This window comes from Rhinopithecus bieti, unplaced genomic scaffold (assembly GCF_001698545.2).
Source record: "Rhinopithecus bieti isolate Rb0 unplaced genomic scaffold, ASM169854v2 scaffold_13621, whole genome shotgun sequence".
Classification (NCBI taxonomy): Eukaryota; Metazoa; Chordata; class Mammalia; order Primates; family Cercopithecidae; genus Rhinopithecus; species Rhinopithecus bieti.
In genome coordinates this window covers 252,472-277,119 of record NW_016807522.1, presented here as the reverse complement: position 1 = coordinate 277,119, position 24,648 = coordinate 252,472, and the positions used below count along the sequence as shown (strand labels likewise).

Genomic DNA, 24,648 nt, shown 5'->3' with positions numbered 1-24,648 from the left:
CTGGGCTGTGTCTTTTTTTTTTTTTTTTTTGAGACAGAGTCTCGCTCTGTTGCCCAGGCTGGAGTGCAGTGGCTTGATCTTGGCTCACTGCAACCTCCACCTCCTGGGTTCAAGTGATCCCCCCAAACCCTTTCCCACCTCTGCCCCAAACCTTTCAGCAAAACCCTAAACTCCTTATGTTTCTGTGACCCTCCCCTCGCCTCCCCAGGCTTCTCTCACTTTCTCACCCAAAGGACCCCCTCAGAGGCCTTGGAGCAACCTCCTACAGCACTTTGTCCCCAACTCTATCATCCCTTCTCCATCACATCACTGCCTGGCCCCCACAACCCAATCTAGGGTCCTCATGTTGTTCACTCCCCAACACACTGTCCCTTTCCTTGGTAACACTTTGCCTGGGTTGTCATTATATATTTATTGGCATGATGATGTGTCTCACATCTCTCTCCTCCCACTTGTCTGTGGGCTCTGCGGGGGCAGGGACTGGTTATATTTTGGGCACTGTTGCATCTTCACCACCCTGTAAAAGGCCTGCCATAAAGGGGACAATTCCTTATTGTGGCTTTTTAATTTTTTTTTCTTGAGACGGAGTCTCACTCTGTCGCCCAGGCTGGAGTGCAGTGGCTATATCTCAGCTGACTGCAAACTCCACTTCCCAGTTCAAGCACTCTGTCATCTCGCTGTGTCGTCTTTCTCTGTCATCCAGACTGGAATGCAGTGGTGCCATCATAGTTGCTGAAGCCTCAAACTCTTGGGCTCACGCGATCCTCCTGCCTCAGCCTCCCCGAGTAGCCAAGACTGTGTGTGCATGCAAACCTGGCTAATTTTAAAAAACTGTTTTAGGGGCCAGATGCGGCGGCTCTCATGCCTGTAATCCCAGCACTTTGGGAGGCTGAGGCGGGCAGATCACGAGGTCAGGAGATCAAGACCATCCTGGCTAACACGGTGAAACCCTGTCTCTATTAAAAATACAAAAAATTAGCCAGGCGTTGTGGCGGGTGCCTATAATCCCAGCTACTACAGAGACTGAGGCAGGAGAATGGCGGGAACCCGGGGGGCGGAGCTTGCAGTGAGCTGAGATCGTGCCGCTACACTCCAGCCTGGGTGACAGAGCGAGACTCCGTCTCTAAATAAATAAATAAATAAATAAAATAACAACAACAACAAAAACTGTTTTAGGCCGGGCACAGTGGCTCATGCCTGTAATCCCAGCATTTTGGGAGGCTGAGGTGGGTGGATCATGAGGTCAGGAGTTCAAGTGCAGCCTGGCCAAGATGGGGAAACCCTGTCTCTACTAAAAATACAAAAATTAGCCAGGCACGGTGGCAGACGCCTGTAATCTCAGCTACTCGGGAGACTGAGGCAGGGAACTACTTGAATCCGGGAGATGGAGGTTGCAGTGAGCCAGGATTGTACCAATGCACTCCAGCCTGGGTGACAGCAAGAGACCATCTCCCCTTCCCCCCAAAAAAGAGAAAAAGAGACGGGGCTGCACCCAGTGCTATAATCCCACACTTCAGGAGGATTGCTTGAGGCTAGGGGTTTAAAATCAGCCTGGCAACATAGCCAGACCCTGTGTCTTCCAAAACAAATTTTTTTAAAAAAATTTTTTATTTATTTTTGTTTTTTGAGACGGAGTCTCACACTCTCACCCAGGCTAGAGTGCAGTGGTGCCATCTCGGCTCACTGCAAGCTCCGCCTCCCGGGTTCACACCACTCTCCTGCCTCAGCTTCCTGAGTAGCTGGGACTACAGGCGCCCACCACCACACCCAGCACATTTTTTGTATTTATAGTAGAGACGGGGTTTCACCGTGTTAGCCAGGATGGCAAAATTTTTTTTTAATTAGTCGGGCATGCTTGCACACATAGTCTTGGATACTCAGGGAGGCTGAGGCAGGAGGAGCGCTTGAGCCCAGGAGTTTGAGGCTGCAGCAAGCTATAATGGCACCACTGCAGTCTAGTCTGGATGACAGAGTGAGACCCTATCTCCAAAAAAAAAAAAAAAAAAAAGAAGAGGAAAGATGGACAGGTGGTGCTACGGGTGGGGCTTCTACAATGAGCAAGACAAGTCCACATCCTCCTGGAGTTTCCACTCAAAGGGGAAGAGAAATAACACTCACATAAATATGTATCATGTTGCAAGATGTGCAGTGAAGAAAAATAAAGCAGGGGCCAGGCACAGTGGCTCATGCCTATAATCCCAGCACTTTGGGAGGCCAAGGCAGGAGGATCACCTGAGGTCGGGAGCTTGAGACCAGCCTGGGTGACATGAGGAAACCCATCTCTGCTAAAAATACAAAAATTAGCCAGGCACCATGGCTCATACCTGTAATCCCAGCACTTTGGGAGGCTGAGGCAGGTGGATCACGAGGTCATGAATTCGAGACCAGCCTGACCAACATGGTGATACCCTGTCTCTACTAAAAATACAAAAATTAAATTGGTGTGGTGGCACGTGCCTGTAGTCCCAGCTACTTGGGAGGCTGAGGCAGGAAAATTGCTTGAACCCAGGAGGCGGAGGTTGCAGGGAGTGAGCTGAGATCATGCCACTGCACTATAGCCTGGGCAACAGAGCAAGACTCCATCTAAAAAAAAAAAAACCCAACATTTATCTGGGTGTGGGGGTACATACCTGTAATCCCAGCTACTTGGGAGGCTGAGGCAAGAGAATCGCTTGAACCCCGATGGCAGAAGTTGCTTTGAGCCAATATCGTATCATTGCACTTCAGCCTGGGCAACAGAGCAAAACTCTGTCTCAAAAAACAAACAAACAAACAAACAAACAAAAAGAAAAAGAAAAAAGCAGGGGATAGTGAGAGGTGTGGGTGCTGTTTTAGAGAGGAAGGTGGGGGAAGGCCTCTCTCAGGTTATGATTGAGATCTGAAGTAAATTAGCAAGTGAGCCCTGTGGGGAAGAGCATTCCAGGTGGAGGGAACAGCCAGTGCAAAGGCCCAGAGGCAGGCGTGTGGCAGGCGTGTGAAGAACTGTGAAGAGGCCTGTTTGTGGCTGGAACAGATGGGGGGCAGGGGTAGAGGGAAGGTAGGCTTGGGGTGAGGGTGAGCCTTGGCCTGGCAAAGACTTTGACCTTTGTTTTAACTACGATATGAACAGGAGTAACACCATCTGATCTAGGGTTTAAAGGATCCCTCTGCTAAGGCAAGTGAAAGGTTGACACGTTCTTGCTCTGTTGCCCAGACTGGAGTGCAGTGGCATGAATACAGCTCATTGCAGCCTCGACCTCCTAGTCTCAAGTGACCTTCCCACTTCAGCCTCCCAAGTAGCTGGGACCACAGGTGTGCGCCACAATAACTGGCTAAATTTTTTAGTTTTTCGTAGAGACAGGGTCTCACTTTGTTATCTGGGCTAGTTTTGCACTCCTGGGCTCAAGAGATCCTCCCGCCTCAGCCTCCCAAATTGCTGGGATTACAGGCATGAGTCACCGCACACCTGGCTGGTTGGCAGAGTTTCTAACAGAGGGATCAGGACCTGGACACATTAATTTTAAGCGTCACTACACATGGGACCATCAGTTATTGCAATGTGATGCAACAAGATGTGGCCTAGAACCTCCGGTGAGGATCTCTTGCCAGAATGAGCCTGAATCTGATCTAATTCCCAGTTTACAGGAGATCCTGGGAACAGAAGGACATCTTGAACAACACCACAAAGATACTGTCAGCCTAATTCAGAATGTGAAAAATTGTACAGGGCCAACGATCCAGTTGATTCAGGAAATTAATGGCATATAAAAGAATGGGTAACAGTTACAGATTTAAAAAACTTCAAAGACATTTCAAACAAAATTCAGATTCTGATTTGAACAAACCAATCTTAAAAGACATTGATATCCCAGCACTTTGGGAGGCCAAGGTGAAAGGATTGCTTGAGCCCAAGAGTTTGAGGCCAGCCTGCGAAATAAAGGGAGATCCCATCTCAAAAAAAAAAAAAAAAGTTTTTTAAAATTAGCTGGGTGTGGTGGTATGTGCTTGTTATCCCAGCTACTCAGGAGGCGAGAGGATCGCTTGAGCCTGGGAAGCAGAGGTTGCAGTGAGCAGAGATTGTGCCACTGCACTCCAGCCTGGGCAACAGATCAAGACCCTATCTTTAAAAAAAAAAAAGGACAGCCGGGCGCAGTGGCTCACGCCTGTAATCCCAGCACTTTGGGAGGCTGAGGCGGGCGGACGAGGTCAGGAGATCGAGACCATCCTGGCAAACACGGTGAAACCCCATCTCTACTAAAAATACAAAAAATTAGCTGGGCGTGGTGGGCGCCTGTAGTCCCAGCTACTCGGGAGGCTGAGGCAGGAGAATGGCGGGAACCCAGGAGGCAGAGCTTGCAGTGAGCCGAGATCGCGCCACTGCACTCCAGCCTCGATAGCAGAGTGAGACTCCCTCTCAAAAAAAAAAAAGACAGGCGAGGCGCGGTGGCTTACACCTGTAATCCTAGCCTAATGGGAGGCCAAGGCAGGCGAAGCACCAGGTCAGGAGTTCCAGACCAGCCTGACCAACATGGCGAAACCCCATCTCTACTAAAAATACAAAAATTATATGGGTGTGGTGGTGCACACTGGTAGTCTCAGCTACTTGGGAGCTCGTGAGGCTGAGGCAGGAGAATCACTTGAACCTGGGAGGCAGCGGTTGCAGTGAGTCGAGATCGCGCCACTGCACTCCAGCCTGGGCAACAGAGCGAGACTCCGTCTCTAAAAAAAAAAAAAGAAAAAAAAAAAGGACATTTATGAGACTATCAGAGAAATGTGAACACTGATTATGAATACAATGAATGAATAACAGAATTGTTCATTGTGATAGGTGTGAAAATAAGTATTGTAGTTTTGACTTTTAAAAAATAAACTTTAACAGGGAGTTATTGTGTTTGTTGTTGTTGTTGTTTAAGATGGGCTCCCTCTGTCACCCAGGCTGGAGTGCAATGGAGTGATCACAGCTCACTGCAGCCTCGTCCTCCCAGGCTTAGGTGATCCTCCCACCTCAGCCTCCTGAGTAACTGGGACTACAAGTGTGCACCACCACACCGGGCTCACTTTTTGTAGAGATAGGGTTTCCCTATGTTACCCAGGCTGGTCTTGGACTCTTGGGCTCAAGAGATCCACGTGCCTTGGACTCCCAAAGTGCTGAGATTACAGGTGTGAGCCACCACGCTCGGCCAGAGTTATTATTTAATGGGTAGTTTTTGTTGGAAACAATGGAAACATTTTGCGCATAAATAGTGGTGATGGTTATACAACATTGTGAATATATTTTTTGTTTGATTTTTTGAGACAGAGTTTTGCTCTTGTTGCCCAGACTGGGGTGCAATGGCATGATCTCTGCTCACCACAACTGCCACCTCCCGGGTTCAAGCGATTCTCCTGCCTCAGCCTCCCGAGTAGCTGTGATTACAGGTGCCTGCCATCATGCCTGGCTAATTTTTGTATTTTTAGTAGGGACTGGGTTTTACCATGTTGTCCAGGCTGGTCTCGAACTCCTGACCTTAAGTGATCTGCCCGCCTCAGCCTCCCAAAGTGCTGGGATTATAGACATGAGCCACCACACCTGGCCCCATTGCCTTAATTTTAAAAGAAGAAAACCTTAAACTTCATTCCTTTTCAAAGTGCACTGACAGATAAAAAAATAGTAATATTAAATCCAAGAAGAACTTAGCACATATTTATTTCCTATGAAGTTCTAAAATTTTTCACATTTTTTTCGGGATTTTTTTTTTTTTCCTTGAATCAGAGTCTTGCCCTTTTGCCCAGGCTGATCTTGAACCCGTGGACTCAAGCAATCCTCCTGCCTCGGCCCCTCAACATGCTAGGGTTAGAGGTGTGAGCCACTGTGCCTGGCCAACATTTCTTACATCTTATCAATTTATTAAGGCTTTAAGATGGTAAAGCCTCAGCCAAGGTGTGGCCAGCTAGGAGGTGGCAAAGTTAGGATCTGATTCCAATCTCATTTTTCAGTTCTCTATTCTGTTTTGTGCTACCTCTGTAGAACTTAAGCCAATAAAGTGTTAATATCTTGGAATTTTTTTTTTTTAAACTTTAGCTAATGGTATATGCATTGCTTAAGTTTTTTGATGAACTGATAGGTGCAATTTCGTCAGAAATGCCTAAAAAATCCTGAACTGGTCTGGGCACAGTAGCTCATGCCTGGCCAACATGGCGAAATGCCATCTATACTAAAAAAACAAAAATTAACTAGGCACTCGCTGGTAATCCCAGCTACTCAGGAGGCTGAGGCAGGAGAATCGCTTGAACCCGGGAGGTGGAAGCTGCAGTGAGCCAAGATCATGCCACTGCGCTCCAGGTTGGGTGACAGAGTGAGACTCCGTCAAAAAAAAAAAAAAAAAAAAAATCAGCCAGGCACAGTGGCTCACACCTGTAGTCCCAGCACTTTGGGAAGCTGAGGCAGGCAGATCACCTGAGGTCTGAGGTCGGGAGTTTGAGGCCAGCCTGACCAACATGGAGAAATCCCATCTCTACTAAAAACACAACAATTAGCCGGGCGTGGTGGTGCATGCCTGTAATCCTAGCTATTCGGGAGGCTGAGGCAGGAGAATCGCTTGAACCCGGGAGGTGGAGGTTGCGGTGAGCCGAGATCGCGCCATTGCACTCCAGCCTGGGCAACAAGAGCAAAACTCTGTCTCAAAATAAATAAATAAATAAATAAATAAATAAATAAATAAATCCTGAGCTGGTGGCCAGGTGGGTAGAAATGTTAGAAAGCCGTGTAGCGAAGTGCTAGTGGGAGAACCCTGGAAGTGCACAACGTGTTCCTTGTACAATTCCCTCAACTTTGCTGCATGTTTGAAAAATGTCCTCCTAAAATGTCAAGGGCAAAAATGTCCTTAACTCTTAGAAATGTGTATTAAATTACTTTCTGTAATTTGCCTTAAAATAATCTTTAAAAAGCAATAGGTGGCCAGGCACGGTGGCTCACAGCTGTAATCCCAGCACTTTGGGAGGCCAAGGCGGGCAGATCACCTGAGGTCAGGAGTTCGAGACCAGCCTGGCCAACATGGCGAAACCCTGTCTCTACTAAAAATACAAAAATTAGCCAGGCTTGGTGGCAGGCGCCTGTAATTTCAGCTACTCAGGAGGTTGAGGCAGGAGAACTGCTTGAACATAAGAGGTGGAGGTTACAGTGAGCTGAGATAGCACCACTGCACTCCAGCCTGGGCAACAGAGTGAGACTCTGTCTCAAAAAATAAATAAATAAATAAATAAAAAGCAATAGGTAAAATAAAAATATCAAGGCAGGGTACAGTGACTCAACACCTGTAATCCCAGCACTTTGGGAGGCTGGGATGGAAACTCTTGAGGCCTGGAATTTGAGACCAGTGTGAGCTATATAGTGAGACCTTCTATATAAAAAATAAAAATAAGAAATTTAGCCAGGTGTGGTGGCACGCATCTGTAGTCCCAGCTGCTTGGAGGCCGAGGCGGGAGGATCACTTGAGTCTAGGGGTCTGAGGCCACAGTGAACTATGATAATGCTACTGCACCCCAGCTTAGGCAACAAAGCAAAACCCCATCTCAGAAAAGGATATAGATGGAGTAAAAGCTGGAGAAAGTTGATGACTATTGAAATGAGGCTGGGTGCTGCACACCTGAGGGCTCACTGTATCATTCTACTTTTGTGTATGTTTGCAAACTTCTTTGCTAGATAAGAAATTCATCTAGCAGCGGCTCACGCCTGTAATCCCAGCACTTTGGGAGGCCGAGGTGGGCAGATCACCTTAAGTCAGGAGTTTGAGACCAGCCTGGCCAACATGGTGAAACCCCGTCTCTACTAAAATACAAAATTAGCTGGGCATGGTGGCACACACCTGTAATCACAGCTACTTGGGAGGCTGAGGCAGGAGAATCACTTAAACCCGGGAGGCAGAGGCTGCAGTGAGCCAAGATCACACCACTGCACTCCAGCCTGGGTGACAGAGTGAGATTCCGTCTCAAAAAAAAAAAAAAAGAAATTTAGAAATGCATCTGGTTTCCTTGTGAAGAGGAGGCAAGAGGAAAAGGGTGGAAGAAGTGGGAGTGGGTTTAGGGTCTGTGTTGCAAGCTAGTTCCTGTGCTCAAGTTTGAAGAGTTCTTGTGCTTTCAAGTTTGAAGAGTCTCTAGGGTCTAGATCTAGTTGGCTTCAGGCTTTCCCTGACTGAGGAAACCCCCAACGTTCACAGACCAGCTTGGGTTATCCTCTCCTTCGCCACTTCTCACCGCCGGACACCTTGGCCCTTTTTTGGAAGTGAGGCCCAGGGCGGCCCCAGCCCTGCCCCTCCTCCCAGCTCCACATCTGGTCCTGATGTCAACAGCCAGGGTGGGCGGTGGCCATGTTTTTCAGCTCCCGCCCAGCCTCAGGGGAGGGGTGGACTGCCCTGTCCCCACCCCTTACTCACAGTGACTGACACGGGTCACACACGCAGTAGGCTAAAGGCCAGGAACAAATTTTAATTCCCAAACGGGACCCTTAAGTCACAAGGACGTCAGATCTGGCTCACTCCCTGACAGGGTGAATTGGAAGCTGGCTCCTACTTGGTCTCTAACCCCTTCCACTGGGTCTAGTGGGGACTCTGACGCTGAATAGGGGCTGTAGATCAGTGAGTATGTACGTGTGTGTGGAGGGGCAGCAGGGGCCACTTTCCACATGGTTACATAAGCACGTGTTGGGGTGGGGCAGGTGTCTCTCTGGTCCGAGGGTCCAAGGTCTCCGTGCATAATTGCAGACCCAGATGTCTTTGCATTTGGGAGAATCAGGGTGCTTAAAAAGGGGTGACTGAGGGCTGCAGTTGCGAAGGTGGCTGGGGACTGTGCCTCTGTGGGAGCGGCGTGTCTAAGTGGGAAGATACTCTGGGGAGCCAGGACGATGTCATATGTGGGTAGCTGTGTGGACCAATGGTTGGGGGTATGTGGTCACAGGCCGGAAGAGTGGTGCAGCCACGAGAGGGAGCACATGTCAGGGCCATAGACAGTGACGGTCTCTCTGTGGCATAGCTCAGGAGGGGGCATGCTGTTCCCTGTGCCAGGCACCAGAGACAGGGACACCGAGAAGTTTGATGAATGGAGTGGGCGTGTGAGCTGTGAATATGTGTGGCTGTTTCTGTGGCTTTTGAAGGTGACAGGCAGACTCCCACATGTGGGGTGAAGATCCAGGGGAGTTGGTGGGTTACCTGGCTATGTGCTCGTGATTGCAGAGGGACTATATTTATGTCTGTGGAAAGCTAATGCAGCAGTTGCTCTGTGGCCCTTGTAGTTGTGTATGAGTGTGTGGTTGTGCATCTTAGCAGCATGAGTCAAGTAAGTGAGTGTGTGAGCCATGGGACAGACTCCGGAAAACAGCTGCAGGTGTGTAAATGTGGCTGCCTGCAGTGTACACTTTGGAGACATTAACCCTGTCCATACCCACTGCTGAGGCTGGAGGCACCGTCCTGGGAACCCACCACCTCCAAGTTGCCTTCCTTCATCTGGTCTGCGTGGTGGAATGAAGGTCAGTGGGACGGACTTGCAGTTGGAAGGCTGGGGGGATGTTGAAAAGGCCACTGATGGTGGGCTTGAGGCTCAAGGAGTCCAGTGGGCACGGGCTCTCCAGGGAGAAGGCTTGCAGGATGGTGGTGAAGAAGAGGAAGAGCTCTGCTTTTGCCAGGCCCTCTCCAAGGCAGACACGCTTCCCTTGTGAGGAGAGAGAGAGAAAGGGCTGAGCCAGCCCTCCTCACACCAGGCCCACGGGAAGAACAGGGGGGCCAACAGTAAGCCCAGGGTGCAGAAGGATGCCCCCAGCTGGCACAGATGCCTGGAGTTTGCCAGCGCCTGCTTGTGATACCCAAGGCTGCAACAGATACCTAAGGAGAAGGGCAGGAACGCCTCATGCTTCCTGAACCGTCCATCTGCATCCAGGAAACGGTCTGGGTTGAACTCTTCTGGGTGCTTGAAGATGCTGGGGTCATGCAGGATGGAGCCAAGAAGGGGGAAGACCTCCGTGCCCTGAGGAGAAATAATAATCAAGCTACAAATCCCTTCCTACTCCAATCTATTCGGTCCTCGAGTATGGAGCACAAGTCTGGGGTGCCAGGGACATGAGTTTACAAAACATAACGGCATCAACATTTGTTGAGTGTTGAGTGGCATGCAGCGGCTCATGCCTGTAATCCCAGCCACATGGGAGGCTGAGGTGAGAGAAGCATTTGAGCCCAGGAGTTTGAGACCAGCCTGGGCAATATAACAAGACCTTGTCTCTATGAAAAATGAAAAAATTAGCCAGGCTTGGTGGCATGAGCCCATAGTCCCAGCTGCTCAGGAGGCTTAAGTGAGAGGATCACTTGAGCCCAGGACTTCAAGGCTGCTGTGAACTATGCTTGTACCATTGCACCCCAGCCTGGGAGGCAGAGAGAGACCCTGTCAAGAAAGAGAGAAAGAGAGGAAGAGAGAAAGAGAGGAAGAGAGGAAGGGAGGAAGGAAGGAAGGGAGAAAGGAAGGAAGGGAGGAAGGGAAGAAGGGAGTAAGGAAGGAAGGAAGGAAGCAAGGAAGGAAGGAAGAGAGGAAGAGAAAAAGAGGGAAAGAAAAAAAGGAAAGAAAGAAGGAAGGAAGGAACAAAAGAAAAGAAAAGAAAGCCGGGCACGGTGGCTCATGCCTGTAATCCGAGCACTTTGGGAGGCCAAGGCGGGCAGATCATGAGGTCAGGAGATTGAGACCATCCTGCATGACACGGTGAAACCCCGTCTCTACTAAAAATACAAAAAAATTAGCCAGGCGTGGTGGCGGGCACCTGTAGTCCCAGCTACTCGGGAGGCTGAGGCAGGAGAATGGCGTGAACCCGGGAGGTGGAGCTTGCAGTGACCCGAGATCGCGTCACTGCACTCCAACCTGGGTAACAGAGCGAGACTCTGTCTCAAAAAAAAAAAAAAAAGAAAAGAAAAGAAAAGAGAGAGAGGGGCAAAGAATACTATATGCAGGCTGGGTGACCTTGGCAAATCTAGAAACTTGTCAAGCTCTCAGTTTCCTTATCTGTAAGATGGGCGTGATAATGGTATAGGGTTGCTTTAAAGATTAAATGAGATAATAGATATGGAAAGCACTCAGAATAACCCCTGGTGTAGAGCGGGTCCTCAAGCCTGGATACCTGTCATTATTATCATTTAAGTGTTGCTGCCTGGTACACAGGACCGGCTCCCAAGGGCTGAGTTGGTGTTTATTTTACAAGCATTATCTTACAGTTCCAAGTTGATACTATTATTGTTTCTAATTTAGAGGAGGGATATATTGAGGTTCAGAGGGAGAAGTGATTTGCCCAAGGCCCCATTTACAAAACAGGAGAGGGTAGGCCAGGCGCGGTGGCTTACACTTGTAATCCCAGCACTTTGGGAGGCCGAGGCGGGCGGATCATGAGGTCAGGAGTTTGAGACCAGCCTGATCAACATGGTGAAAACCCGTCTCTACTAAAAATACAAAAATTAGCTGGGTGTAGTGGCGCACACCTGTAATCGCAGCTACTCAGGAGGCTGAAGCAAGAGAATTGCTTGAACCCGGGAGGCGGAGGTTGCAGTGAGCCGAGATCGTGCCACTGCACTCCAGCCTGGGCAACAAAGCGAGACTCCATCTCAGAAAAGAAAAAAAGGAAGAAGAAAAACAAAATAGCAGCAAAGCAGCATTGGATCCTAACAGCCACAGATTTGATTCTGCAGTGAAGGTGGAGGGAGCTGCTTGCACTAAACCGCTGGGGTTTCTGGGGAAACATCGCCCCCTTTTGGTTCTGCATCAGAGCTGCTCTCCAGTGAAGGGCACTGAGATTGAGGGGGAGAGACAGAGGAGAGAATGTGTCTGCAGCAGGGGCTAAGGGTCAAGAGGGCTTCCCTTAGTCCTGGACTTGCTCCTCAATTTTCAAGCTGCTTCTCTGTATATTACCTCATTCGACTGTCCTGACCACTTTGGAAGGAGATAGAATTAGGAGATCTCTGGGGCAGATGGGGCCCAGAGATAGAGTCAAAGGGCAAGAAAACATAAACCAAAAAGAAACAGAAAGAGTTAAAAGATGCAGAAAGGGAGGGAGTGTCAGAGAAAGAAGGAGGAGAAAGATGCAGTGGGGAGAAGAGGAGGAAGACAGAGAGAGAGAGAGAGAGAGACTAAGATCAACTAAAAGTCAGGGAGACACTGAGAGCAATCAGGAAGCCACGGGCCGCGGCTGTGCACATACCCACCTGGGGCAGGGTGTACCCGCGGAAGCGGGTGGTCCGCATGAGGGTGCGGGGGATTCCCATGGGCACCAGCGCCAGCAGCCGCTGCGCTTCATGCAGAACCGCGTCGGTGTAAGGGAGGCGGGTACGGTCCCCTAGGCTTGGTGCCTGGCCAGACCCCAGCTCCTGGGTCAGCTCCTCACGTACCCGCTCTGCAAGCAAGAGGAGGGCGGGAGTCAGACAGCAGGTAGGGCCCAGGGATCCTCCTCTCAGAAGCCCATCTGCTTGCATAGCTGTAGTTTGGGGTGAGGCTGACAGGTGGGGAGGAGGAGTCCCCCAGCCCTCACTGAGCCCAAAGACCACACATCTTATGTGTTGGGTGTTCCATCTATCTTCTCTCTCTCTCTTATTTTATTTTATTTATTTATTTTTGAGACCGAGTTTTGCTCTGTTGCCTAGGCTAGAGTGCAATGGCGCGATCTCAGCTCACCACCTCTGCCTCCCAGATTCAAGCGATTCTCCTGCCTCAGCCTCTTGAGTAGCTGGGATTACACGCTCTGTCACCCAGTCTGGAGTGCAGTGGCGCGATCCTGGCTCACTGCAACTCCGCCTCCTGGGTTCAAGAGATTCTCCCACCTCAGCCTCCCGAGTAGCTGGGACTACAGATGCCTGATATCATGCCTGGCTCATTTTTGTATTTTTAGTAGAGACAGGGTTTCACCATGTTGGCCAGGCTGGTCTCAAACTCCTGACCTCAGGTGATTCGTCTGCCTTGGCCTCCCAAAGTGCTGGGATTACAGACGTGAGCCACCGTACCCAGCCTTCTCTCTTTTTTTTTTTGAGACAGGGTCTTACTCTGTTGCCCAGGCTGGTGCAGCAGTGCAATGATGGCTCACTGTAATAGCCTTCACCTCACCTCCTGGGCTCAAGTGATCCTTTCACCTCAGTCTCCTGAGTAGCTATGACCACAGGCACACACCACCATGCCCAGCTAATTTTTCTATTTTTGGTAGAGACAGGGCCTCACTATGTTGTCCAGGCTGATCTTGAACTCCTAGCCTCAAGTGATCCTCCCACCTCAGCCTCCCAAAGTGCTGGGATTACAGGCGTAAGCCACCATGCCTGGCTCATCTATACTTTAATTCCCATAGCACCCTTGTGAGGTAGGTATTGTTATCTATCCCCATTTCCTAGATGAGGAAACTGAGACTCAGAGAACCCAAGTCACTGCCAGAAGTCACAGCTGGTTCCACTCCTGCAACACTACCAGGACCTCAACTCCCATATTCCAGGTCAGCCCATCCCCATGGCCCACAGCAGCTGCCTAACCCTAAAATGCTGGATTTGGGCTGGGCGCCTTGGCTCATGCCTGTAATCCCAGAATTTTGGGAGGCCGAGATGGGCAGATCACTTGAGGTCAGGAGTTCGGGACCGGCCTGGCCAACATGAGGATAACCTGTTTCTACTAAACGTACAAAAGTTAGCTGGGTGTGGTGGTGCACGCTTGTAATCCTAGCTACTTGGGAGGCTAAGGAAGGAGAATTGCTTGAACCCGGGAGGCTGGAGGTTGCAGTGAGCCGAGATCGCACTACTGCATTCTAGCCTGGGCGACAGAGGGAGACTCTATCCCCTATAAAAAAATAAAAAATAAAAATAAAAAACCAATTTGACCGTGCCCTTCCCTGCTCAAAGTCATTCCATTGCTCCCCATGGCTCAGGATAAGGCACCTAATGTATCACTAAGGCGATGAGGCCCGCAGACACCTGCCTTGTCTTTCACTATGCCTGATACTGCAGTCAGCAACTCCTGAACCTCTTCTGGCTCCTGGACATCCCAAACACCATGCCCATTGATGCCTCAAAGATTTAGCTCAGCCTGTCTGCTCGGCCTGCCCACTCTTCCCTCTAAAACTCTCACTTTTTTTTTTTTTTTTTTTTTGAGACAGTGTCTCGCTCTGTCACCCAGGCTGGAGTGCAGTGGTGTGATGTCAGCTCACTGCAACTTCTACCTCCTGGGCTCAAGCAATTCTCATTCCTCAGCCGCCCGAGTAGCTGGGATTACAGGTGCATGCCACCACACCCGCTAATTTCTTATTTTCAGTAGAAATGGGGTTTCACTATGTTACCCAGGCTGGTCTTAAACTCCTATTCTCAAGTGATCAGCCCGCCTCAGCCTCCCAAAGCACTGGGATTATAGGCGTGAGCCACCTTGCTCAGCCTAGAACCCTCACTTCTGTTCCCAAGGCCTGGCAGGTGGAAAAGGCTCTTACTTTGGACATGAGGGTATTTCATCAGGAGCAGGAGGGTATAGCCAACCGTGGCGCTGACCGTCATTGTCCCAGCGAACAGCAAATAAATGACTGTCATCAGCATGTTCTTGTTGGTGAATTCTGTGTCTGGGTTTTGTTCCTCCTGAAAGAAATCAGGCAGAGGGGCTGAGAGAACACAGCCTTCGGGAAGTAAATGTCCAGAACAGCCAAGCCTGGGGTCAGCACCACGAGTTTTGTCACGGGGTTTAGATAAATTTTGGGGAAGGTTGGGAAGTAGACTCTTTTTTTTTTTTGAGACAGTCTTGCTTTTTCGCCCAGGCTGAGTGCAGTGGCACAATCCTGGCTCACTGCAACCTCCGCCTCCTGGGTTCAAGCAATTCTCCCACCTCAGCCTCCCGAATAGCTGGGATTACAGGTGCATGCCATCACGCCCGGCTAATTCTTGTATGTTCAGTGGAGACGGGGTTTCTCTATGTTGGCCAGGCTGGTTTTAAACTCCTGACCTCAGGTGATCCACCTGCCTCTGCCTCCCAAAGTGCTGGGATTACAGGTGTGAGATACTGTACCTGGCTGGGAAGTAGACTCTTGATGTTAGTTCTCTCTGGTTGAAATGTTTTTAAAAATGAAAGAGAGGCCAGGCGCGGTGGCTGAAGCCTGTAATCCCAGCACTTTGGGAGGCCGAGACGGGCGGATCACGAGGTCAGGAGATCAAGACCATCCTGGCTAACACAGTGAAACCCCGTCTCTACTAAAAAATACAAAAAAACTAGCTGGGCGAGGTGGCGGGCGCCTGTAGTCCCAGCTACTCGGGAGGCTGAGGCAGGAGAATGGCGTGAACCCGGGAGGCAGAGCTTGCAGTGAGCTGAGATCCGGCCACTGCACTCCAGCCCGGGCGACAGAGCAAGACTCCGTCTCAAAAAAAAAAAAAAATGAAAGAGAATACTACTAACAAAAACACAGAAAGTTATAAGCATTGATGAAGGACTTTGAAACCCATGTACACCATTGGTGGGAATGTGAAATGATGCAGCCCTGTGGAAAATGGTATAGCAGTTCCTGAAAAAATAAAAAATATGGATGGGAGTGGTGGCTCACATCTGTAATCCTGGCACTCCAGGAGGCTGAGGCAGGTAGTTTGCTGGAGCTCAGGAGTTTGAGATCAGCCTGGGGAACATAAAGAGACCTCATCTCTCCTAAAATTAAAAAAAATTAGCCAGGCCGGGCGCGGTGGCTCAAGCCTGTAATCCCAGCACTTTGGGAGGCCGAGACGGGCGGATCACGAGGTCAGGAGATCAAGACCATCCTGGCTAACATGGTGAAATCCCGTCTCTACTAAAATACAAAAAAAACTAGCCGGGCGACCTGGCGGGCGCCTGTAGTCCCAGCTACTCGGGAGGCTGAGGCAGGAGAATGGCGTGAACCCGGGAGGCGGAGCTTGCAGTGAGCTGAGATCCGGCCACTGCACTCCAGCCTGGGCGACAGAGCGAGACTCCGTCTCAAAAAAAAAAAAAAAAAAAAAAATTAGCCAGGAGTGGTGGGGCACACCTGTAATTCCAGCTACTCCGGAGGCTGAGGCAGAAGGATTGCCTGAATTCAGGAGATCACGGCTGCAATGAGCTATGATTGAACCACTGGACTAGAGCCTGGGCAACAGAATGAGACCCTATCTCAGAAAACAAACAAACAAAAATTAGAATTATAGAATTACCATATAATCCAGCAATTTGACTTCTAGGGATATAACCAAAAGAATTGAAAGCAGGGGCTGGGCATGGTGGCTCACACCTGAAATCCCAGCACTTTGGGAGGCCTAGGCAGGTGGATCACCTGAGGTCAGGAGTTCAAGACCAGCCTGGCCAATATGGTGAAACCCTGTCTCTACTGAAAATACAAAAACAAAATTAGCTGGGTGTGGTGGCGGGCGCCTGTAGGCCCAGCTACTTGGGAGACTGAGGCAGGAGAATCACTTGAACCCTGGAGGTGGAGGTTGCAGTGAGCTGAGATCGTGCCACTGCACTGTAGCCTGGACGACAGAGCAAGACTCCATCTCAGAAAAGAAAAAAAAAAAAAAGAATTGAAAGCAGGGACTTGAAGAGATACACTCATGTTAATAGCAGTATTATTCACAATTGCCAAGAAGTGGAGGCAACCTGTGTCCATCAGTGGATGAATGGATACGCAGAATGTGGTATATACACACAGTTGAGTATTACTCAGGCTTAAAAAGGAAAGAAATCCTGTCACAAGCTATAACACGGATGAACCTTAAGGACATTATGCTAAATGCAATGAGTCAGTCATAAAAGGACAAATACTGTATGAATCCACTCATATGAGGCACCTAGAATAGTCAAATCTATATAGACAAAGTAGAAAGGTGCCAGGCACAGTGGCTCATGCCTGTAGTCCCAGCACTTTGGGAGGCTGAGGCAGTTTGGTCACTTGAGGCCAGGAGTTTGAGATCAGCCTGGCCAACATAGTGAAACCCCGTCTCTACTAAAAATACAAAAATTAGCCAGGCGTGGTGGCGCATGCCTGTAGTCCCAGCTACTCAGGAGCCTGAGGCAGGAGAATCGCTTGAACCCAGGAGGCAGAGGTTGTTGTGAGCCAAGACTGCACCGCTGCGCTCCAGTCTGGGTGACAGAGTGAGATTCTGTTTCAAAAAAAAACAACAACAAAAAAAGGGTGATTGCCAGGGGTTGGGGAAGGGAGGAACAGGCAGTTGTTTAATGGGTATAGAGTTTCAGCTTCACAACATGAAGAGTTCTGGAGACTGATTGCATAACAATGTGAATGTACTTAACACTACTGTACTGCATACCTAAAAATGGTTAAGATGGTAAATGTTATGCATATTTTACTATAGTTAAAACTAAAAAAAAATTCAATAAAAGAGAAAAGAAATGGGGCAATAGAGTTAAGAAAAATTTTTATTTCTCCACAAACAGGGAGGCTGCATTTAATTAAAGACTGTGGCCCCATTCTTCCAAAGTTCGTACAATTAAAAACTATTTATTTCCTTAGGAGTCACCTTAATTCTCGTTTTCTTGCAGGGCATGGTGGCTTATGCCTACAGTCCCAGTACTTTGGGAGTTCAAGGTGGCAGGAGGATTACATGAGCCCAGGAGTTCAAGACCAGCCTGGGTAACATAGTGAGAGTCCGTCTCTACAAAGAAAAAAAAAATTTAGCCAGGTGTGGTGGTGCGCACCTGTTGTCCCAGCTACTTAGGAGGCTGAGGCAGCAGGATTGCTTGAGCCCAGGAGTTCAAGGTTGCAGTGAGTTATGATTTTGCAACTGTACTCCAGCCTGGGCCACAGAAAGAGATCCTGTCTCTTAAAAAAAAAAAAAAAAAAAAAAAAAAAAAAAAAAAAAAAAAAAAAAAAAAGAAAGAAAGAAAGAAAAGAAATATTGTTCTCATATAATTAATAAAGTGGACTTTACTAACATAAATTGATATTGCAAGGCTTCCTAATAAATGACCATAATTCACATAAAATTGTGAATTTACATAAAAGTCTGGGGAGGCTGCAGGGGGTGGGATGAAGTGATCCTGGGGATTGCTGGTGTAGGACCCTGGGCAAGGGCCTGAACACAAGGGCCGAGGTGGGAGGGAGAAAGAGGAGAAATGCTGGAGAGACAAAGAACCTGGCACAAATGCCCAGGTTGGGGGTGGGAGAGGCAGTGAGAGCAACTCCCTGAAAGAGACAGACAGATGTGCAGAGAAGGGACACACACACACACAGACACTCATACTCACAGAGACATGTAGAGAGAGAAAGAGAGAGGGACCCAGTCGAGGTCCCCAGGGACACCTGGCTGGGGACCTACCAGGTCACCACACCCATTCAGAGAGGGGGTCCCTGCACCCTTCCCACACCTGTGCCATCTTCAACAGGAAGGCATCCACAAGGTCACGTGCGGGACCTGAAGCATCCAAGTTCCCCTGGTGCTGCTGCACCTGCCGGACTGTGAAGGCAGCTAGGGTGCTGACGTGGTGGAGGAGCTGCTTGTGGGGGCCTGGCAGGGGCCACAGGAACCAGGAACACATCTCATAGGTCTGTGGGGAGAAGGACGGCTAGTTCTCATGGGGCCTTGGCAGGAACCTTCAGGGAAGGTAGTTGGAAAGGGGTCCCACCCACTCACCTGACCCCCCTGGGAGCTGACTCCCAGCAGGGTACCACCAGCTGCCCGGACCATGGCCTGGAACTCTTTATCCTCATAGGAGAAGCGGAGGCCAAAGAGGAGGGAGCAGACTACGTTGGAGGTGGCCTGGGCCAGCAGCAGGGAGGGATCGAATGGGCGTCCTGGGGGGAATGGGGGCAGGGAGGTAGGCTGTGATGGAGCCAGGCAGAGGGGAGCAGGTTGGGGCTGAACCCAACCAGAGAGAGACAGGGAGGCAGGGAAAGACAGATGGACAGACAGTGCAGGGAGAGAGCTAAACAGGCAAAGAAGGAGACAGACAGATAGGGACAGAGAAACAGACAGGGAGAAAGAAACTGAGTGACCATCACACGGACAAGGAGAGAGAAACAGAGATAGACTTAGGGCCCGAAAAATAGAGGAAAGGAGAGAGAAAGAAAAGAGACAGAGAGAGAGATGGAGACCCAGGAAGAATGGGATGATAGCACCAGGGACACACAGAGAGATGTCGTGACAGCCTTGGAGAGACAGTGAGACAGAGACAGAGGGTGGGGGTGAACAGAACCCCCAGCCCAGCCCTAGAGTCCAAGGCTTCCCCTCCCGCCCATTCCAGGACCTGGGTTGGGGCCACCCCCAGCCACAGCAGGAGAGTTTTCCCTTTCACTCGGCTGGAGACCCTGGGGTGACCCCGCCATGCTGACCTTCTGTCCCCTGGAATGCCTCCACCAAACACCGGGCCTCCGCCTGGATCAGCTCCTCGCCTTCTTGCTTCCCCATGCCCAGGTCCCGCAGAGCAAGCATGGTAAACTTCCTCAGCTGCCTCCACCGCTCCCCGTTGGAGAAGAAAACCCCTGCACAGAAGGCTAGACTCAAAGAGGGACCGGTCCCTCTGCCCATTCCCCCTTCTTTCTTTCTTTCTTTTTTTTTTTTTTGAGACGGAGTCTCGCTCTGTTGCCCAGGCTGGAGTGCAGTGGCGTGATCTTGTCTCACTGCAACCTCTGCCTCCCGGGTTCAAGCAATTCTCCTGCTTCAGCCTCCTGAGTAGCTGGGACTACAGGCGCATGCCACCATGCCCGACTAATTGTATTTTTAGTGGAGATGGGGTTTCACTGTGTTAGCCAGGATGGTCTCGATCTTCTGACCTCGTGATCCGCCCGCCTCAGCCTCCCAAAGTGTTGGGATTATAGGCATGAGCCACTGCGACTGGCCGATTCCCCCTTCTTTCTAGTGAGGTTCTCTGAGGGGGACTCTTCAGGCTCTGAGTCCATTCCAGCCTAGCCCAGGGATGAGGACTCAGTAGGTGTTCAATAAATGCATAATCAAATTGGTTCTCCCATCCTTTGCCCTTGGGTAAGGGAGTACATTCTCCTGAAAAGTAGGTAGCTGGGATGACCCAGGCTCCTTCTGTTTTGTAATTATTATTATTATTATTGAGACGAGGTCTTGCTTTGTCACCCAGGCTGGAGTGCAATGGCACGATCTTGGCTCATTGCAACCTCTGCCTCCCGGGTTCAAGTGATTCTCCTGCCTCAGTTTCCCAGCTAGCTGGGATTACAGGCATACGCCAGTACACCTGGCTAATTTTTATATCTTTAGTAGAGATGGGGTTTTGCCATGTTGTCTAGGCTGGTCTTGAACTCCTGACCTGAGGTGATCCAGCTGCCTCAGCCTCCCAAAGTGCTAGGATGACAGGTGAGAGCACCACACCTGGCCTGTTCTGTAATTAACCAGGATGAATGAAGAGTTCTTTCCTCCTTTCTTCTTTCCTTGCATCCAACCATCCCATCATTTATGGAGTCCCACTGGGTCCTGGGTCCTGTGCCCCATGTAATTCAGAGGTTGAACACAGAGGGAGGATGGAACTGTACCATTTTCCTCCTTTATCCAAGACACCTGTTCCAGACAGACCCTCCCTGTCCAACGCCAGCCTGTCGTGGCCTCTTGGGCACCTCCCCTTGGGCGTCTCCTGCCCTGGCCCCACTGTGTTCCAAAGTGATCTCAGCATCTCTCCTTTCTGTTTTTCAGCCCACCATCCATTCCCTGGCCAGAGCCCCAGGCCTCTCCCAATTACTCCTTCCTTCCCATCCCCTGGCCCCAGCCCTGGTCCATCACCCTGGACTCCTAGCCTCCATTTTCATCCCCTTCAGGCAGCAACAACAGGATCTTCCCAACTCTGACTACAGCTGTTCCCTGCTTAAAACCGACTGCTCCCAGGAAAAACAAAAGCCCAAACACTCTGGCATGACTCGCAGGCCGCATGACCAGGGGTTTCCCTGGCTTCTCAACTTTGTTACTTAGCCCACTACGAATGCACTGGTCTCTCACTTCCTCAAAGGGGTCAGGATCCCGTCTAGGCCTATGATCCTGCAGTTCCCTCTGCCTGCATCACTCTCACCTGCTTCCATCCCATCCTTGGTGAACTAATTCGTTCATCCTTCATGGCCCAGCTCAAATGCTACCTCCTCTGAGAAGCCTTCCCTGATTCGCTCTTTACCCTCGTACAGGTGCCTGTGCCCTGTGTTTGCCCTCAAATCTGTCCCTCTCATTTTAGGATTATATTCCCTCCCTCTATTGTCTTACTGCAGTACAAGCCCGCCTCTCCCACTGTAGGAGAGGACACCACACCTGTCTGAGTCATCTCTGTGTACCTGGTACTCAGTATAGGACTGGGCATAATGACCATTTTTATGTTTGTTTGTGTTTTGTGGAGGCAGGGTCTCATCATGTTGCCCAGGCTTGTCTCAAACACCTAGGCTCAAGTCATCCTCCCAATTCAGCCTCCCTAAGTGCTGGGATTACAGGCATGAGCCACCATGCCCAGCCTGAAAATTCACCAGTTGAATGAATGAATGCTTCTCTCAAAGTCATGCTTTTGTAGGTGCTGGTCTTTCTGCCTGGAACACCCTCCCCACTCATCTTATGAGTCTCAGCTTTGACAGCCTCTCTTCCAGGAAGACTTTCTGAATCTCCCTCACCAAACAAGCTGGGTCAGGTACCTCCTCTAAATTCCTACAGTCCTAGGGCTTCCTTCAGCCTGGCCCTGATCCCTCTTGCCCTGACCCCTCCCCATCCCACCGTGACCTTTCCCCCTGTGCTTCCCCGTCTCGGCCCTGACCACTCTGGGCTGGCACCGTGTCATGAGTCTGTTTCCCCACTGGCCTCGGTGCTCTGGGGACGCAGCACCAGTGCTGTTTTAGTCACTGCTGAGTTCCTGGCAGCACCCAGCATGGGCCTCCTGCTTTCTGTTGTAACACAGAGAACTGCCTCTATCATTGGAGGGCTTACCCACCAATCCTCAGCACCTTGAAAGCACTCTGGAATCTTTCTGAACCCTCAGGGCTTTACCTGGATCACTGATGGTTATCACTGATACCACAACCTGTTGATTAGTGAGTGCTCACTTTGCACAAGGCTCAGTCCTCACTCACTCAGTCCTACATGATGGGCACTGCTTTTTGTTTGTTCATTTGTTTGAGATGGAGGCTCGCTCTGTTTTCCAGACTGGAGTGCAGTGGCACGATCTTGGCTCACTGCAACCTCTGTATCCGGGGTTCAAGCGATTCTCCTGCCTCAGCCTCCCGAGTATCTGAGATTACAGGTACGCGCCACCATGCCCAGCTCATTTTTATATTTTTAGTAGAGACAGGGTTTCGCCATGTTGGCCAGGCTGGTCTCGAACTCCTGACCTCAAGTGATCCACCCACCTCTGCCTCCCAAAGTGTTGGGATTTCAGGCATAAGCCACTGCCTCCCAGCCGATGGGCACTGTTATCACGCCATTTTACAGATGAGGAAACAGAGGCATTAAGCCATGTGCAAAGGTCACACACCGGTTAGTGGTGGCAGGCTGTGAGTGGAGGGCCCAGCAGCCCTTGACTTACCATGGCCATCAAAAGTCCGTTCCAGCATCGCTATGGTTCCCCGGCCACTGAACTCTTCAGCCTGACCTCCCAGGGCCTCTCGCACAGCCTCCTGCCCAACCAGGACCACCACGGGCCGCCAGGGTCCCAGGTAGATGGTGAACACCGGTCCGTACTTCTTACTCAGCTGGGCACAGGGAGGAAGAAAGAAGAGGATGCTGTGACCTCTTCCAGCCAAGTTGTCTCCATCATGGCCCCTGTCACTGGAGGAGCCACCGGGTTTAGCTTCTACACCCTCTACCAGGAACCTGCCCCCACCCCAGCAGAAATAGCTGAGGCTCAGTTCTCTTTTGTACTAGGCTCCCGGGCCTCCTCCCCCAGTACATCCTTCAGTGGCATCCCCCAACTTCCTGCCATTCCCTTGCTTCCTGCTGAACCTTAACTTCTGACACTGGGCAATCCAGAAGCAGTTTGGGTCTCCCCTAATTCCTTAGGGCCCCCCCTACCTACCAAATATCCAGCTACCCTTTTCAGTCACGGCAAAACCCTCAAATTCTAGAGCAGACACTGCTGAGTATCTGCCCCATCTCTCCCCCAAGACCCCACCCCTTTTTCTATGTCCTTGAAGTCACCCAGAATCCTTTTGAATGGGAAACTTCAGGCCTCTTCCCACTCCCACCCGCTATTCCCTAAGGCTGGGGCTGCCTCTGCCTTCTTTCTTGCTCTCCTTCCCTCCCCCTCCCCAGGAACTCCCAGCTGAGCTCCACCCATCCTCCCATCCCGCATTCTGAGCAGACAGATTCCTTCAGCGGGACCCCCTCTCTGAGCCTGCAATCCTCCAGTCTCTTCATTGCCTCCAACTCCCGCAGGGACGCCTCCCCCTTTTCTTCTTTGTGCCCTCTTCAGCATGCCCCACCTGTATGGCTCCAGCTACCTCTCCCTCTGGGGCAAACCCAGCCGCATCAGCTTCTCCTTGGCTGGAGGACTTCTGTCTCTCTCATCCTCGGTCCCTGCCCATCACCTTCCCAGGATTCTGTAGGCAGAGGTGTCTGCCCTCCTAGCCCCCTGGTCCCCCACCCCACGATCTTCTCTCCCGGGCACCTCTCCGGTTCTCAGCCCTGGACAACCTGCTGCAGCCCCCACCCCAGGAAAGCTGCAGCCCCTTTGCCTTGGGACCCCTGCCCCTGCCTCCTCCCTAGGATACCCGAAAACCCCCTCGCCCTGGCAATCGGGTTTCTCTCCCAGGGACTCCTATCCCCTAGCCAGGACGTCCCCTGGGCCCCTCACCCGCATGAGCCCCGAGTACAGCGCCCCAGGCCGTAGCTGCAGAAGGTTTCCCAGCAGTGGCAGTGGCGTGGGCCCGGGGGGCAGCTGGCCTCGGGCCCGGGTCCCAGACAGCGCCAGCGTCAGCAGCAGGAGCAGCGCCAGCGCCAGCAGCAGCGCCCAGGTGCCGTTCGCCTCCATCTCTGCAGGTCGGCTCCTTCTCCTCTCCCAGGCGCTCCGCGCGGTTGGGCTAGTTAGGGGCGGGAGCCGGGCGTCTCCCTCCCCAGCAAAGTCAGGCGCGGGGCGGGGCAGCTAGCCCAGCCCCCTGCCTGCTGGGCAGGCTTATCTCCCCGCCGCCGGGTTTCTCCCGGACCACCGCCGCCGCCTGATGTCGGGAGCTCATGCTCCAACGGATGTCTCGGAGGTCACCTAGATTTACGTGGGGCTTGGGCGGCGGAGACAGCGCCTTGGGCCCCCGGGTAGGGAGGAAGCAAACAGAAGAACCTGGAAGCCAGAGACTTTGGCCGCCTGGAGGTTGCCACACCCTGCATCTGGCGTTGACCCCGCGCCACCCTCCCCAGCTCTACCTCCCTCATTGTTCGGGAGTGGGTTCGCGTGTGCGTGCGTATATGGAGTGTCTTTGAGCCAATTTTCTCCAGCATCTTAACATCTTCACGAACCGAGAGGAAGGACTTGACCTTTAGGGATAAGCAATCTGAAGTCCAGGGAGATAAATCGGTTGGTCCCAGGTCAACTTGGCTGAGTGGCAGAGTTAAGATTTAGACTTGGGCGAGTCAGAATGATTGAGTCATTCATTCATTCACTTAGAGACAGTTTGTAGAGCGGTTAGGACGGTGATGGCTGAAGCCAGACTGCTTGAATTCACAGCCTAACTCCTCTGTGCCTCTGTTAGCCTTGTAAAATGGGGCTAGTTTTCAGGATTAAATAGTACATCTG

At 50.9% G+C, this 24,648-nt stretch overlaps 1 protein-coding gene across 1 annotated transcript; it reads right to left on the bottom strand.

The window, feature by feature from the left end:
* Positions 1-8,417: 8,417 nt before the first annotated feature.
* Positions 8,418-24,108, bottom strand: CYP2S1 (cytochrome P450 family 2 subfamily S member 1). Its single transcript, XM_017882729.1, has 9 exons — positions 23,716-24,108; positions 22,450-22,615; positions 19,271-19,420; positions 18,573-18,733; positions 18,307-18,486; positions 14,429-14,570; positions 12,183-12,370; positions 9,831-9,972; positions 8,418-9,660 (listed from the first exon to the last, which is right to left on the bottom strand). The coding sequence occupies exons 1-9, from the start codon at positions 23,890-23,892 to the stop codon at positions 9,452-9,454; spliced, it is 1,515 nt and encodes a 504-aa protein (XP_017738218.1). The 5' UTR covers positions 23,893-24,108; the 3' UTR covers positions 8,418-9,451.
* Positions 24,109-24,648: the final 540 nt, after the last annotated feature.

Bases quoted from the DNA above. Each gene is read 5' to 3' on its own strand.
- CYP2S1 (XM_017882729.1), bottom strand. From the start codon at position 23,892: ATGGAGGCGAACGGCACCTGGGCGCTGCTGCTGGCGCTGGCGCTGCTC. The intron at 22,616-23,715 runs GTGAGGGGCCCA...CCCTGTGCCCAG, and splicing joins TGTACTCGGGGCTCATGCGG to CTGAGTAAGAAGTACGGACC. The intron at 18,734-19,270 runs GTCAGCATGGCG...CATTCCCCCCAG, and splicing joins GGCATTCCAGGGGACAGAAG to GACGCCCATTCGATCCCTCC.